At 42.0% G+C, this 17366-nt stretch overlaps 1 protein-coding gene across 1 annotated transcript; it reads left to right on the top strand.

Annotated features, from left to right (window-relative positions):
* Nucleotides 1-3638: 3638 nt before the first annotated feature.
* On the top strand, nt 3639-17221 carry LOC109856266. Its single transcript, XM_020431331.1, has 9 exons — nt 3639-3934; nt 4274-4485; nt 4668-5094; nt 5531-5735; nt 5823-5984; nt 6853-7123; nt 14624-14712; nt 14911-15135; nt 15872-17221. The coding sequence occupies exons 1-9, from the start codon at nt 3870-3872 to the stop codon at nt 16502-16504; spliced, it is 2289 nt and encodes a 762-aa protein (XP_020286920.1). The 5' UTR covers nt 3639-3869; the 3' UTR covers nt 16505-17221.
* The last annotated feature ends 145 nt before the right edge of the window (nt 17222-17366 follow it).

Genomic DNA, 17366 nt, shown 5'->3' with positions numbered 1-17366 from the left:
ACGGTTTCCAGCCGCTACTTTCAGCGCCGGGTTCCACTTTGCGTGGAACTCGCGAACTACGAAACGAGTTCCACTTTCAGGCGCATACAATACAAATGTATCTCGGTTAGAGTCCGTGCTGGATCCACTTTCATTCGGTTTGAATCCGTGCTACATCCACTTTACTGTCGATAAGTAGAACTGCCAAGCATCGAGAGCATTGGTGATGGAGGCACGCACCAAACGAAACCGTGTCCGTGTGCGTGACGTCCAACGACATGAATGAAAGTGGATCCAGCACGGACTCTAACCGAGATACATTTGTATCGTATGCGCCTGAAAGTGGAACTCGTTTCGTAGTTCGCGAGTTCCACGCAAAGTGAAACCCGGCGCTGAAAGTAGCGGCTGGAAACCGTCGTAAAAAACAACAATGGCATGGCCGCTCTCAGTTTTCTCTCTGGTATATAGTCATTAAAACTTATCAGCTGGTCTATTGTGCGAATTGGAGTCTTAGCTTGCTCCGTACGCAACGGAGTTCACCTGCATGCGAGGGAGACAGGAGTTGATAGGGAATTTTGTTGAGAGATAGGGAGGTTTAGAGAGTTTTTGCGTGGCAAGGATGACTGAGGGTTAAATGGAAATTTTTGTGCTGGTGACAAATTTAAAAAGTGCGGGCATAGCACGTAGGTTAGACGTTACTGTTGCTCAATCGACTGAAAGCTCGCCAAAGAAAGAACAGACAGGGCTGATTAACTGCCGTGTAATTTGTAGTACCCTAGAGTCCCTAGAAATAAGAGTCTGGCCAATATCGTCAAACTTTTTATTGGTTCTGAAACAGAATGGCGGAACCAATGGATAACGTAATAGCCACTGTAGCTACGTCGTTTCTTTTGATACGTGAATACAGCAATGAACAAGACGGCTGCCGTGGATGCGTAGATTCTCTAAATATACATATGCAGTTTTTCTGCGTTCGTATAATTCGTCTAGAATATAAATGAAAGATAAATAAAAAAAAACTCGCGTATATGTCTGTTTGTAATTTGAGATTTATAAATAATGTGGAAAAAGAATACGACAAATTTGTTTGAATCGACAAAAAATATTCTTTTAAATTAATAATAACAAGAAGAAGATTCTTCGGGCTCAGGAGTCTTTAAACTAATGAATGAAATAAATTGGGTTGTAAGAGCCGTTTGCAGGATGTTGTGCAGAGAATGTGCTTAAATATATACATATGTATACACATATATACTTCGAAATAATTTTTTTCCTCCATATAGGATGCTGGATTTGCATCACATATATATGAAGGACCCCGTATACCCCCCTAACTAATTTTAAAATATTGCGAAAAATTTATTTCATTCATTAGTTTAAAGACTCCTGAGCCCGAAGAATCTTCTTTTTGTTATTATTAATTTTTTTTAAATATTTTAAAATCAAGTACAACGCGTCAGACGTCAGAGATTCGCTTTTAAGATGTCAATTAGAATGTCTGGTTCAGAGTACAAGGTTTACGTACTCACATGTACGCACACAAATTAACCAAAACCTGTAGCATGAATAATTTGTTTTATACTAATAATTTTCTACAAGATAACCCATATAGCGGTTGTAGAACTGCTATTATGTAACAGGATTCATTTTTAGTTTGATTAGATATGCAAGAAGTGGAAGCACGTCGAAAAAAAACCAGTCTCTAACGAGTATCGAAAGGAAACCATTTGTTTACAGTATCAAAAATATTCAAAAATATTCGTGCTTAGCCTTGTTTAAGAAAATATATAGTTCTGATAAAAACAAGATTATACTCGGTTTTTTTTCGGAATTCAGGCAACAATTATAACGAAGCAACAGAAGTTGATACTTCTTTGTGTATTCTGTTGGATTCATGCATGAATTTTCCATTGCATGAATTATGTGCCATGTCGCCGCGTGATGTGTTTCAAAGTTTTTATTTACGTCTAATTATGGAATATAATAAGAAAAAATTACAATAATTTCCTTATTTTTCATATACTTTACTTATTTCAAGGCAAAATAGTTGTGTAACAAATATTCTTTTTGTCATCAACGTGATCGTTGCAAGTGAACGTCACGTTGCAACCTAGAACACGACGACGCGCAAGGTCTCTTGGAAGATAAGTTCGTGATGTACACTTGTAGCGATTAAACTGTTAAAATTTACATTTAGCTTTTTCAGATAAGAAGAGAGGCAAACGTCCAGGTAACGACCAACCTTCGACAAGTTTATAAACTTTTACGAACGAACGATCGATCGATCAATGCCGACGGAGACGAGTCTTTATTTTTGTTTTTGCTTTACTACAACAATATTGCTGAGTAATAATCGACAATTAATACAGTTTTTCTCATCGATTGTTTGCGCAGTTTACTTTTCAAGAGGTACAGCAGCGCGAGAATACACGCATCTACTTGTAAGCATGCTTGTAAACTCGATGTCCTTTAAGCTAATATAGTAGCCGGGCAAACTAAGTCAGGGATATGCACAATAAATAGGGGTTTGCCGTAATATCTACAACGTGAGATAATTTCCTTATGAGAAAACTAATGCATAGAGTGATTATATATATATATATTTATAGCACGAAGTTATTGTATCTCATAGATGTTTTTATTATGCTCGATGTGTGTTGTGCAATCCAGTATCTATACGTTTTCTAAAATTATACTTAATAATTCTCTTTTCCGAATGTTTATTACTTCATGCTTCAACAGCATTTTTTCGATTATTCTACATAAAATATAATGTTTTACATACTGCATAAAACATGTTGTTGACATTATGAAAAACGGAAGGAGAGACACGTTATCGATTTTTTTATGAAAATATGTTTCCGTTATAGTTTCTGCAATATGTGCGAAATTGCTTTGGCCTTGTCTATATGATAACTACAATTATAATAGTTTTGCGTTGATATTTATTTTTATTTATCGTGTTAAAATATTTTGCTCCAATATATGATCGATAAAAACGCCCAAGGAACATTTATTAAAATGTCATTTTCTCTCTTTAAATGTCATTGTTTGAGCGTCATTTTATTTTCGCAGAACGTGAATGTACTGTTTAAATGGATGACACGTTTCTATAACGTGCTCTTACGACAAGGAGTTTTTTTTTTACATCTACAGGAAGCTCGCAATGAAATTCCTCTGAATTGCAAGTAGCCGTTTGATCGCGATGCTTGTTAACTACTCGTTAACACTGATCGCTTTAAAGTGACGATGAAGTTAGTTTTTTCCTCGTGAAATAAGCAAGATAGATCGGCAACGAAGCGCAGTGTATTTCTCTCACGAGTACGTAAATCGCGTTTCATCATCTAGGAAGCTTCCAACTGCATGTATCGATCTCGTGTCACGTTTAATAGCAGTGTCAATAAGCGTTCGTCAGAACGGCGGCGCTCTCTCACGCATAATAAACAAAAAAAAAAAAAAAAAAAAGAATACAAATGTCGAGAAATGTGTACAAAAAGCGGAAACGACAAATTATCGAACAATACACGAACCTAGATAACACCGCGAGGCGTGGACGAGTCATGAGTAGGTGGGGAAGACACGAGACGTACCATGCGGAATAAATACTGGCTTGGAAATCAAGCGGAATTCAGTCGCTCACTTACAGTGTACCAACGGACATTAACGGGTCCGGTCGATGTGGGGGGTCCCCGTTTCTCGCGCGAACCCTCATTGTTTAGCACCACCTTACCAATTGATTAATTAGTGGCGTCCCGATATATCGCGCGGGACACCTGGGACGTTCGATCGTCAGTTTGTCGTGTCGGCTTGGCAAGAAGCTTGATCTCTTCGCTGAATTTCCAAAGAAAGCCGCTTCGTAATTTTGTCATCAAATTTGGGACCAGGCCACGATGTTGTCACTTCAATACATTCTGATCTTTGTTTTCGTGGCCGTTACAACTGGTTTTTTTCTCGGGTATTTTGTTTGAGAAACATTACATTACGACAAATTCGCGAAATTGTTCAAAAACCAAAGTACAAGTTTTTTAACTGTCGCTCGTTAGTGAAACGTAGTAGTGAACACACAATCGATATGTTAATAAATATTTATTACCTAGCAAATGCGATTGTGATACTCTTTAAATTGATACGCTAGTAATTGAATTAATGTTAACCAATGCCAATCTAGTCTTAGAAGTTTCACAAATATATGTGTATGCATAAAGGGACCGTCTGTGAATCCGGTAGACCGAAAATATCTTATCTAGTGTGCGTGTCATTGTCCACTCGCGAGTCACCTCGTGTTTCTGTTCAGCTCACGCACAACGACCCCCGAGACAGGCAACCCGCAGCAATTCAATGCTTACTGGAACGTGCCTAGCTTCGTCTGTCACAAATACGGCATGAAATTCGACGAACTCAAGGATTTCGGGATTCGTCAAAATACCGACGATGAATTCCGCGGCGAGGTGATCGCAATTCTTTATGATCCCGGAATGTTTCCAGCGTTGCTGACTGACAAAGACGGTAATAATCCCGAATATATATTATTCTTACCAAACCCCAAATTATCTCCAACATATGTTTATAAAAGAAACATTTTCTCACCGTCCTAAATCCCCAGATATATTTTTGGAAGGTTTTTTTTTTATCATTTTCATAATAGTTCCATATTATTTCGTCGATACGGTTTTTTCTGAATGATTCAGGAACCGTAACGAGAAGAAATGGCGGCGTTCCCCAAGAGGGCGACCTGAAAAAACATCTCGAGGTGTTTCGGAAACACTTGGTCAAGCAAATCCCCGACGAGTCGTTCAGCGGAGTTGGCGTGATAGACTTCGAGAGTTGGCGGCCGATCTTCCGACAAAATTGGGCCTCTCTCGAACCGTACAAGACTCTGTCTATAAACCTGGAACGTGAGAAGCATCCCGCTTGGAACGACGCGGCCATTAAGAAAGAAGCAAAGCGTCGCTTCGAGAAGTACGGCAGAATATTCATGGAAGAGACTTTGGAAATGGCGAAGAAACTTCGGCCCAAAGCTTCTTGGGGTTACTACGGTTATCCGCATTGCTTCAATCAAACACCGGGTCAACCTAGCTCGCAATGCAATCGTCAGACCATGACGGAGAACGATGGGCGAGTAACATATACGTATATATATTTACATCCGACAAATCGATAATTCGACATCTGATAACGCGCATATAATTTTACTGACTTATGTGCGGCAAAAAAGTATACGTTACAATTTGTACAAAATCTATCGCGTAATCGTCGTCATATTCGCGTATCGGGGTCATGTTGGCGTGTCGCGTCGTCACCGACGATAAAAAATTTACATTGTTTAATTAGCTGGTTGACTTACGGCAGTGACATTACCTCGAGTATATACGTATTAAAAATTATTTTTATACCGAAACAGGTCAATGTCGAGGACAACAGGGCGTTTTTAAAAGACCTGCGATTTCGCGTTATCTAATCGCGCGAGACGCGATAAAAAAAAAAAAAAAAAAAAGAACGGCCCGGACAATTTAAAAGCCGGGGAGATAATTAGGAGCAATAATTTCCGCAGAATGTCTTGGCTCTTCACACTCGAGGACGTGCATCTACCATCGGTGTACTTGAGACAGCAGATCAAGGAGAACGATCGGGTGGGGTTTGTGAAGGGCAGAGTGTCGGAGGCGTTGCGAATAGCGGAGAAGAGCCCCCGCAAACAGCAGGTTCTCGTCTATTACTGGTTCAAGTATCAGGATAGCAGAAACAATTTTCTCACGAAGGTGAGTCCTTACCAGAACGCTCTTCAAGCATCGAGAGAGATGCATCGTGCTGACGAGATTATCGATCTTCTGAGTTTATCTGTGCAGAAAGACACAGAGAGCACAATCAACACGATCGCCACTCTCGGCGCCGACGGCTTGATCATCTGGGGCAGTTCCGAGGATACGAACACGGAGCAGAAGTGCGAGGATCTCCAGCGATATGTAAAGGAGGTCATGGGACCGGCGATAAAACGAATCAAGAAGCTCTGAAGACGATTCGTGAAATAAGAAAAAACAAGAAACTTTTTAAAGTAACGCAAAGTTTCTCTTGAGAGAGGGGAAAAAAATTGCGCGTGTCATAATCTTCTAGTGACGTTTATTTAGTCATTAAACAAAATTCTGATGTAAATTTTCACGTTCTTTTGAGCGCTCGTGTTTAATCAGAACACGGAAATTATAAAGAGAACTTGCAGCTCGAACGGAAAAAATTAAATATATTTTACATTTAAAAGTATCATGTAAAACGAATATCGGTAAACAAAAGATAAGATCAAGAGAAACTATGTTATCAAAATAAAGAGGAAAGAGGGAGACACGATCGAGAGCCGCTCTCTGCCGGGCTCCGAATTCTTGGCAGAGACCGGCAGCAACCCTCGTGATCTCGTTAACGTCGTCGCGGGCGTGCGTCCGCGCGGTGTTCAGGCTCGCCATTCCCGAAACCTCCTCTTCGTCACCTTCGCGCTCCGCCCCGGAACGGACGATCGCACGCGGGATTCATCCAGTCCTTACGACTACTACAATGACGATGCGAAAAGCGCGCTGGCGTACGACAAGTTTTACTGGTTCGCGGTGTAACGCCTGGGGCGATACGTTTTTTACAGTACGCGCGACGCGTTGCAGAGAGGTGGTAGTTCCCCCTCCGCCTCCTCCCCCCTGGTGATCTCTCTTGCTCTAAGTTTGATCTCCTCCCCTCCTCGTGCGTGTTCGCCCTGATCGCCTTTCGTCCTTTCTCTCGGCTCTGTCGCACCTGCGGGGAACGCGCCGCCGACGTCGAGGCGCGAGATCCACGAGGAGGGAGAAACGGAACGGGAACGCGCACCGCGCGGAACGGGAACCGAACAAGCACCGCGAGTAGAAGGAGGAGCTGAAGGAGAACCCCGGCGGTGGAGGAAGAAGAAGAAGAAGGAGGAGGCGGCAGGCGGGTGAAGGGAGGAGGAGAGGAGAACAGAACACGAGAGATCGGCAGCACAGTTTCGTGCTCAGCTCAGCTCGGTTCGGCTCTCTCAAGTCTTGCGGTATCGAAAAGCCTTCGAAGTACTTCGAGAGGTCGAGGTTCTTCTCGCGCTTGCACTCCCTCGTGCGGATACGCGCACATTTCTTCGCCACATCGGTCGTAGAGTTCGCAGGTGATTGCAATTTTCTCGATCCGCTCGCGAGAGAAGCGAGATTTCTGACCGTCCGAGAGCGGTGACTAGAATACCTGTTGCTTTACGTGATCTCGCGAGGACAGATCGGCGGCGTGGTTGGTGCGCAGTTCGCGGCTGAGACAGCTACGGTGACGTGCACACCGAGGTGAGTGACAGTCTCTCTGCGGGAAAGCCAAGGCTTCCCCGGATCGCGCGAAGCGTAAGAATCCGACGCCAAGTCGCGACGCGATCGTCGTTGCGAGAGCTCGCAACTCGCTCGATTCAATCGCGAGCGGTAACGAGAACGAGCTTCTCTTTCTCTCTCTCTCTCAAAAAAAAAAAAAAAAAAAACAGCTGGGACAGTCCGCTCCAGTTGCCAGTCGAGAACAGCTCGAAAATCGCTGACTCTCGGAAACTCGCGTCTCACCGAGAGAGATCGTCTGTCTCTTGCGAAATGCGAAACGCATTCGCGCGCGTCTTTGTGTGCATGTGCGTTCACGTGTGTGTGTGTGTGTGTGTGTATCTGAACGTAATGTGCATGCGCGTACACTCGTACTCTCGCTACGACATCCGTGTGCGCGTATACACACGGCGCGATCGACGTACTCTCATTGCTTCGGAATCTCGAATAAATCAACGAAGAATCACGGAGATTTGAGGCGCTTGCTTTTATCGTTATCGGTTTAGGGAGGCACAAAATATTTTCAAATGATAAAATCAATTACGATTTACGCAACTTTTAAATTGTCTCCGAACAATTTCGAAGACAAATTTGTATGTAAAACTAGAATTTCTCTTCAACTTCGCCAATGAACGCTCCGAGAGCGCGCGAACTATCGCGATTACCTTCGTTTCGAGTAACGAGAGGAACCCAACACCAGCTGATCGAGTTACGATGATCGCGGTCCGCTGCCGAACCAGTCAAGATGTGGGCGAGGAGAACGCACATGAGCGATACAGAAGCGCCCTATCCAAAACGTTTCGGCCACTAATCCTAAATGCCTCGAGACCCCTATTCCGGACTTAATGATAGCTCTTCTTAGACGCAACAGTTTAAGTTCCAAGCTAAACTGTTGCGCGCGGTAGCGGACCCGTAATCGGTCCCTTTCTAACGGAAACTGTCCGCGATTGGTCCGCGCAGCTTCCAGCTACCGTCCATCCTTAATTGGCCGATCTTATAGGTGTCCGACAAGGTGAGAATATTGACGTTTCGAGATTCCGACTGTCGGTTCCGTCGAGATTATCGAGTTATTTTAATATCTCTGAAAATAAAACGCACGGAAATGCATCAATATGTAAATGAACTTTTGCGTATTTGCATTCTAGTCTTAGGCGTCTCGAAACGAAACTAAACCCGTTGTTGAATCTTTCGATGTGAAATCGTTATTTAGTTTTATTTTTCTTTCTCACATTTATAAGTGAAATATTGTTTTATATACTGAAATTGACAAGTAATTGTCGTATATTTACACATCGAGCATTTTTGCACGTAACGATCGTACCGATCTACTCGAAGATCTTTTTTGTTTCCGCCACTTTAATTTAAAAAATGATAATTTTTTTTTTGTAAAGTTTTAACGCACCGAATTTCGAATCTGATCTTGCGAAACTTCGCCGTCGCGTCATTATTTATTACGTTCGGAATTTTTTGTGTTTCGAAATAAAGCTTTATTGAAAGAGTCGCTCTTGCGAATTGCTCTTTACCTCTCTCACACGGTGATTTTTCTGTGCATAAAAATGTGCTTGAAAAGTGCTTTCGCAGAAGAATCGATGAAGCATGTAACTGGATACTTTCGAGCAACAACGACAGAAAGAAGACGGATAATTCGCAATTTGTCTCTCCTCGTCTTTCATGTGAGTGAGGAAAGGAAAAGAGTGCTAAAGGGGTTTTGGCCGGACGAATGGGCGGATCTAAAGGGGATGGGAGGGGGAGCGTGGTAGCGCCAGAAGTAGCGGACAGGCTCGAGGAAGACGAAAGGGCCCGTTTTAAAGAGGCGAGCATTAAAAACAACAATGTCATTACATTTTAACGACCTGTTCTTTGGCTCTGCCCTCCCTTTTAAGAGCGTTCGTTTGCAGGTATGTGGTCCGCGCTCACGGGGGCCGCCACATCGCGCCGAGGGGGCCCCTAAAGCGTCGCGCACACGAGTCGCGTGTGCTACGCGCGGGGGACTTCCTCGTTACCACCTCCTTCCGTCTCTCTCTCTCTCTCTTCCTTTCATAATTCAGCGTGAAACTAGAACCTCGCACGAAGTACGACGAAGCAGAAGGAAACTCTTTGCATTCGCGCATATATAACGCACACGCGCGCAAAAGTACTTTGGGACAATTTAAAAAAAATACAGACAGAAAAATCGAGAAGAAAAGCGATTTTTAATGTTGATATATTTGGAGCAAAACCTTTTGTCTCTCTCAGGTATTTCGTGCAAAGTATAATATTTCTCGACGAGAAAGAAAACAAAACACGTGGAATCAGGTTGTTTTGAACGCGCGTTACTTCATCATGAACGAACTGAGCGAAACTCGTGCAAGCTTTCTTCCGCCTGTGACTCGACCCCCCGTCCCCTTCTCACGGGGCTCCGGTTCGTTCTCCACACGCGTTTCGGGCACGCCGTGCAGCCCGCGAAGAATTAGTATGGGCGAAGAAACAAAAGCACGAGGAACCGCACGCACGAAGGGACGGCGACGACGAAGAAGAGGGAGAAAAAAAAAGGAGTCGAGATGGCGCCACACGTCCAGCGTGTTTTCGGGGCATCCTTCGGTGCTGTTGGCAAACTCCTTTTTTCGGCGCCGTCCGTCTCCCTCGCGCGCTCTCGCCCGTTCCTGGTTCTTCGCCGCTCTCGTACCCCCCTCCGCCCCCTGGGTTCTACCTCGCTTTCTCTTTCTCTTGTCCGGGTATATCCTCGCGCGATCCGCACCCTCACGCGGTCTCGACTCCTCTTTTATTTCCTTACTCCCCTCTCTTCCCCGATCTTTCAAGCTCACCCCGCGCGTATATACCCGCGGGCCATCTATTAGTTCGCCCGCAGTATCTTCGATATCCCGAAGGGAAAAAAAGAAAAGCGGAAGGAAGAAAAGAGGGGAAAAAAAAGCATCGGGCGCGCCGGCGTCCCAACGAAATGTGAAATTAGGGTATGTCAAAACGGGAGGTGGAGATTTTCATTAAAACCAATGGGAGATTAAAGCCCGAGACACCTAATTATGGATATATCACTCGCCGTCATCTTCGGATCGGCCGGCCGTGCACGGGATCATTAAGTTCGGGAGATTGAACTTTGGAACGACCGGATTCCTCCCCCCGGCGGGGTATTATATACGGACCGCAGGCTGATTTGGTGCGCGCGCGCGGAGCTCTGGCACCACGAAGACAGGAATAATATTTTCTCCGGACTGGGGAAGAGACAGCTTCATCACGAGACAAATAGCGCGACGCGACGTTGGTCGGTGTGCGAGCTAAACGCGCGCGACCTTTTAACCCGCTTGCATGTCCGACCGCATACAATGCAGTTTGCGTTTGTGGTTATTGACGAGGAAAGGCTGACGAAGGTAATCGAGTTGCGCGCAAGAAAGGTAAAATCGTTTTGCGCAAAAAGCGTTACGAGAATATTTGAAGAATGCTCCTTGTGATCGTTTTTTTTCTTTTCGTGCTTCTTTTCTTCCGTCCTTTTGCGCGTCTCTCGGCGCTGTAAAAATACCGTAAAGGTAAAGAGAGAGAGAGTTTTACCTTCAACAATGTAAATACATTTTCTTTTATCTTCCGTTTCTGCATAATTTTCTTTTCAAGGGAAGAATGACGTCATTCCAAAAAAATACGATATTAGTAAATTTTTGAATGACGAATGACGAATAATCCAAAAAAAAAAAAAAACGATATTAGTTTCACTTGTATTGTGACTGTGTGTTTCCTTTCCCGATTGTAAATTACGTGCGATCGTAAGAGCGCAATAACTCGGTCGAAGAAATTGCGTCGGCTTCCCCGCTGTTGCTGACGTCATCGACACGTACGACAGCTATCTATGTTGTCTTGACAACATTTCAGTTTGGATCTACGATCTAACATTTAACGCTCAACGCTAAAACGCCTGCGATACGCATCGCGCTTTTAATAAAACGGACGCGCCGTCGCGTCGGACGCTTCGCCGTCGACGTGCGATAGATGAAGCGGGATTAACGGCGACCGGGATCGATGGAAAACCGTCGGAGATTTCGACGGTGCGCACACACATGGGCGGACAGGCGCGGCGCTCTTTGTGCCGGTACCGCCTAGGCTCGGGGGCGCGTCAAATTTGCTTGAAAATCAAATTAATCTCGCGGCTGGGCGCAGGACCTTCTCTCTTCATCTTTCTTCTCTCGCTTCGACCCTTTGCAGCCCTCCTGCTTCCTACCGCTGATGTCTCTCTTTCTTTCTTTCTCTTCCTATCCTCTCTCGGTATCTCGAGGACACGAGCAAATCGAAGGCACGGGACCGAGATGGAAGGCGAAGAAGGAGGTGGGCCGGAGGTCCTCCGTGCCACCGACACGGACTCGGAGGCGAGAAGAGAAGGTGGCGCAGCAACAAAGAGCTTTGGACTTCTGGCTGCGGCCGTCGCAGGGCCGTAGCTATTCTGCGGCACGGAAAACTTTAAACTTGCACCAGTTCGTACTTGAAAATTGTTGTAATGTGAGAAGTAACGTGCTATAGTGTAACAAAAACTAGAAGATTATCTTTTGTCATCCAATTATAGAATACCGTTATGAACTGAACTTGTGTGTTTACATAATTAAAATTGCAGAGTATTGCATCAGTTTCTTAAATAAAAACATAATATATGTTTAGAGAAAAATCAAAATAAGTGTGAAAAAATTAAAATTGAAATAATCTCGATTGACATTATCTCGACCGCAAATGTCGTAAAAATGTCTATGAAAATATCGATCGCATCGGCGTAGTGCGTAAATTTTTCATAACGAGTAATCGTTAAGTGTTATTTTATTTAATTGTTCCAAATATTGTAGTTGCGTTTTTGTTGCAACGTTTTATAAGTAATGACACTTTCGAGTTCGTCCCTGCTGTATCCTATTCGGTCATTCAAATCTCCGCTCGTAGAAATGAGACGGGAAGCCGCATCGTGTTGCCCCACACCTTCGCGGTCTCGAAGCATACAGGGTGATTCAACAAGAATTACTCGAGAGACCTAATTTTTGAAACATGATACGTTTCTTCAGAATCTCAAGTTGCGCTCTGTAAACAAGGATCCGAGCAAAAGTGAGATTTATCTTTACGAAACGATAAAAATCCCGACGTTGTTATCGATCACTTGTCTCAATTCGTTTAGCAACAATCGTTTTGACGGATGGAACTTCTATTCCAACAATTGGACGTCGAAAAAGTAGCTTTGTTGCATTTAGACGTCGCGCGTTTTCTCTTTCAATCGTTTCCGATATATTCAACGAATCACTCGAGATCTCGAAAATTCACGAAAAGCGATTCCGATTGTATTGTAATTCTCGGAACTCTAGATTAAAAAAAAAAAAAAAAAACAACCGATAGATCTTGGCGAGATTCTGTGAAAATAGAGGACGAAGGGTTGCGTTGCGCGGAGAGTGAAGAAAAAGATCTTGTATCGCGAAGCGAGCGCGTTCTCAGAGCCGAAGAAATAAGATAGAAGTCGGTGGAATAGGAAGAAAAGGAGGTGGAAAAAGACGAGGAGAAAGTGGAACAAAACGGCGGGAGGCGAGGGAGTGTGGATCGGGATCGAAATGCATTGTGGAACGGTGGTCGGTGAGGACGAAAAATCGATCTTCTCTCTGGAAATACCGGCGACCAATTGTCCGGCCGGGAACAAGATTCTTGCCGTTGTCAGGAATTCACCTCGCGAGTCCCGGATCCGACGAGAACGTGAATCCCTCGAAGGACGGCGCACGGGTAGTATCTATGCAACGTCTCTCGCGGGAATTGAGTTCGTTTTTTTTTTGTTTTTTTTTGTTTTGGAGCATCCGAAAAAGCAATGGAGACCACGTAATTGGACTCCGCGTCCGCCTGGTTCGACATTCGTATCGATGTCGCTGCGGTTGGTTCGCGGAAGATTTAACGCTTGATACATCGAAACGCTCATAACAAGCGTACCTGTCTTGAAACTCGAAACTTTCAGACGCTCGAAAATAAAAAAGCACGCGTATTATTTTTAAATATCAATTTCCAACGTATCTCAACATGTATATTTTATAATAAAAATTTTGCGTATTTAATTTTTGTGTATTTTAATTGTTTACGAGTTACATATAGTATTATTTTGATCTTTCTGTGGCTTCGATGGTTATAGTAATTTGTTTTCCGCGCAAAAGCATCTCTTGGGAAAGCATTGAAATTTTCGCGAGTACAGAATATAAAGAGATTATAAATTATAACGAGATCTGCGGACAAGCTCTCTTTTCTCATCTTTTTTTACGCCCGGCAAAGTCCGTTTTATTTGCGGAATACTAATCTTTCGTCGTTTTTAACTTGTTGCATTTAAATGGGGAACGCGTCCTCCAATCTTTTATCTCTTGGGCGCCACACATCCCCCAGTTTGAAAAATATTTACATCGCCGGAAGAAGTGCATCGCGTTCCCAGGACCGGCGTCTCAAATCCCCCGCTATTTATGGCGGGGAACATTCACGACGAATTCCCCTTGTCTGTGCGCCAAGCTCTCCGAGTTCTCCCCAACAAGGAGAACTTTAACTTTATCTCGATATCTCCCGAGAGTTAAAAAAACTCGAGCATGCCAACATTGAAGATCGGGGGATCGGGGGTCTTAACGATCTATGAATGAATCGCGTCGCGCCATCACCTAACGAGAACCCGTTCCTTCGTTGGCGCCGAAACGGGCGGGCTGTAACTTTCGACGCGTCTTTTTACGGATACTTGGAGGTCGCGCGTGAACCATCTAATTAACTTCTCGGTAGCAAACATAATTTATTCAAATTATCCTCGTATACCCACTTCACGAGCATTTCGAGGTATCAATGTTCGAACATTTCGAGTACATTGTGTCATATATCGATGCGTAAATATTGTAAGAAAAACAAGATACAAAAATCTTGAAAACGAAAATAAGAACAAACATTTTTTGAGCTCGCAAATCCTCGTGACACAATTCCAACCGGTCGTTGAACTCGAAAGTCGAGTTAGTGTGTCATCTCGATCTATTGTACGACGATGTCGCGGGAAGGATCATCATTTATTCGGAAAAATGGTCACGATTCCCGAGACACGTTCGTTGAAAATTGCAGTGGCTCCCACTAAATCGTAGAAACGATGAAGATTTGCATTCAAAATTACTTTGCAACCTCTTTTTTTTTTTTGTTCCTTTATTTCCACTATACAATAATTCCTCGACACTAAAAACACTTTCGCAGAACGTGATCAAGTTCGCTTCTTAACGATCTCTCGTGTTTATCATTAATTTTGATTTACTCGTCGTGTTCGCATTTAAATTAGAAAGATTCGGATATCTCCTGTTTCCCTGATGCTGTTTCAGGAATCATGGGAACGATATGGCGGCTGTCCACGACGATGTTGTTGTTAATGATGCATTCTGATCTGCTCGATGCTCATCGCGAACATAAGGTTTACTTTTCATTCATTAATTTGCCGGACAACATTTATTATCAAAAATATATTTTTATTAAAATATATTATTATTAAAAGTTTTGGCAAATGAAATAAATTTGTAGACTATTATTTATATATTTTTTTTAATTCTGTATATTTTTTATACGCACTACACAAAATTGATCTCTTGCGAAATAACAAATTATTTTTCAGGTTCACAATATTGTCTTGTATCCAGATAAACACAGTTGGTGCAAGACAACGCCAATAAAGCAAGTAGTGACATGGCCTCAGTGTTCCTCACAGGAATTGGACAACAATGTGTGCGTTGGTGCTTGTTTCTCGTACATGGTACCCCACAGCGAACCTTCTGCACCCGGTGATCTCATCAGACCCTACTGCGACTCCTGTCAACCTTTGGACAGCGTATGGCATACTGTAAGTGATGAAAAGAAATGCTTTTTACGAATATATTATTTAAGAGAAATAATTTTTATAAATGTACTTTTGTTGTGTTGTTATTATTTCAGAAATAACACAAAAATATGTACTTTTTAAAAAGGAAACAATCTTTCGAATATTTTCAACAAGACCTCGACAGAATTTCTTCACTTTTTTTCTTTCTTTCAATTATGAAGTTTTCAAAAAACTTGTTTTTCAGTTTTTTATTCTTTTTATCGTTCGCGTTTAATATACTATATGTTAATTTCTCTTGTCCCACATTCTTTTTTCGTAGTGTGCCCGAAGTATTTCTTTATTGCAAGTTATTGCACTTTATTTCCTACAATTTTATAATAAAATAATCTCACAGCTGTTATCATGTTTTGATTAAACATGCTTAATACCAGATATCATTTCTTTGTTATCATTTAATAACTTTTACGAACGGAAATTTTTAACACGATAATACGTTGGAACCATATCACATATTTATTTTGTTTATAATAGATTTTATTTGCTGTTTGCTGCTTTACAAGTTACAAAGTTGATAAGAAACTTTGTATATCAAGCTATTATCTGTAATAAACAAATTTTCCAAATTCTAATTAGCAAAATATAAAAACACATCGAACAATTTTGTTGGTCGTTGTAATAATAAATTTAATAATACATGTTTTCGGTTTGTTTAAATAATTGTTTTTTTTTATCAGAAATGATTACACATTATTTTCAGGTTACTCTGGATTGCAAAGACGAACAGAACAAACCAGTGTCCATGCAGAAGAAGGTGCAAATCATTACGAATTGTTCCTGCAGCTCTTGCATGGAAACGTCGAAAATCAAGCCGGATTACAACACTCTATTGCAATCTTTGACTGAGGAAAACTTGGACAAGAATGTGAATGCGGCACACGAGACCCCCGACTTGCTGCTAGATCCTAACTTGAACGCTTCGAAGAACACAACGAGAGACGGAGCGCAGGCCATCGAGCGCTTCCATCAACTTTTCAAGAAACTTAAAGAGTCGCAGAAACTGGACGAATCCGGAACGAAGGAATTATTTTCCAAGTTTAAGGAAGAAAATGATTTGGAAAAGCTGAAGGAATTGCTCAAGAAGTATAGTCAAGAAGACGAGGAGGTACAGCACGAGCATCACCATCAGCATCAGCACGAGCACGAGCATCAACATCAGCATCAACAACAGCCGCATCTTCATCGCGGACCCCATCACTCTCTGGTGCTCGACTCGGACGTGAAGGAGAAGATCGATGTGGAACCGCATTATTTGCATCCAGCTGTTGCCGGTCAAGAAATTAGTTACCATGACAACATTGTGGTTGATAAGGAAAAGAAGAAGGACTTCTAGAAGACGTAATATCGTACAAAATGATGTTCCCGTTTGCAACATTTGCAGGGATCAGTTGAGTTTTTTGCAGAGATTTCTGTTCGTATATACATACTTTTAATATAAGCGAGCGAATTCGGATACCTAGTCTCTTATCTAATTGCGAATTTAGACACTTTTGTGTTGTTTCGACAAAAAACTTGTGAGATATTACTGGTTGACGTATTTGTTGCAAAAAAAAAAAAAAAAATTACGAAAATCGTGTTTAATAAAAAAAAAATTGTTTTTTATTTTATAAAATTATAGCTTACCGCAGAAAAGTTCTTAAAAAGATTGCGTGCGGAGCAAAACGAAATATTAAATGTAATATTAGAAAAAAAAAATGTAATATTAATGTTGTCGTTATTAAACTCGCTATTGAAGATGAGAAAGAGAAAGCAAGAGCGCGTGTGTCAGAAAATGAGAAGATTGGAGAAAATGTAATTTCTAATATATATATTTAATTTTTGTTATACTATGTGTTACTTAATTATTTAAAAACTCTACAGAACATATCGAACTCTACAGAACATATCGTTCACTCGATTTTGAGCAGAAGAGTGACGCTTCAGCGAGATTTATATCTTGAATGACGAAATGTATGAATAATTATGCCGTCTCTAACAGTCTCAATGCCAACATATATACATTTTTGTATTATTTTCTTAGAGAATAAAAACCCATCAATGGTTCTACGTACTTCCGTTATTCGTGTTACGATAAAATTCCAGCGTGTGTCTCCTCTTTTTTCACATATTTAAATGTCTTCGTTCTCGAAACTAATCACAATCTTATCTGAAGATACCAATTTCTGGTTCTGATGTCTCTATGAGAATTAATATCG

This window comes from Pseudomyrmex gracilis, unplaced genomic scaffold (genome assembly GCF_002006095.1).
Source record: "Pseudomyrmex gracilis isolate BER0280 unplaced genomic scaffold, ASM200609v1 scaffold_112, whole genome shotgun sequence".
Lineage (NCBI taxonomy): Eukaryota > Metazoa > Arthropoda > Insecta > Hymenoptera > Formicidae > Pseudomyrmex > Pseudomyrmex gracilis.
This window is presented reverse-complemented; position numbering and strand designations above follow the sequence as displayed.

What these genes read in the sequence shown, in the direction of transcription:
- LOC109856266 (XM_020431331.1), top strand. Translation starts at nt 3,870, where the DNA reads ATGTTGTCACTTCAATACATTCTGATCTTTGTTTTCGTGGCCGTTACA. An exon ending in ACAACTGGTTTTTTTCTCGG is followed by an intron (nt 3,935 to 4,273) that starts GTATTTTGTTTG and finishes GTTTCTGTTCAG; the next exon opens with CTCACGCACAACGACCCCCG. An exon ending in ACCATGACGGAGAACGATGG is followed by an intron (nt 5,095 to 5,530) that starts GCGAGTAACATA and finishes TAATTTCCGCAG; the next exon opens with AATGTCTTGGCTCTTCACAC.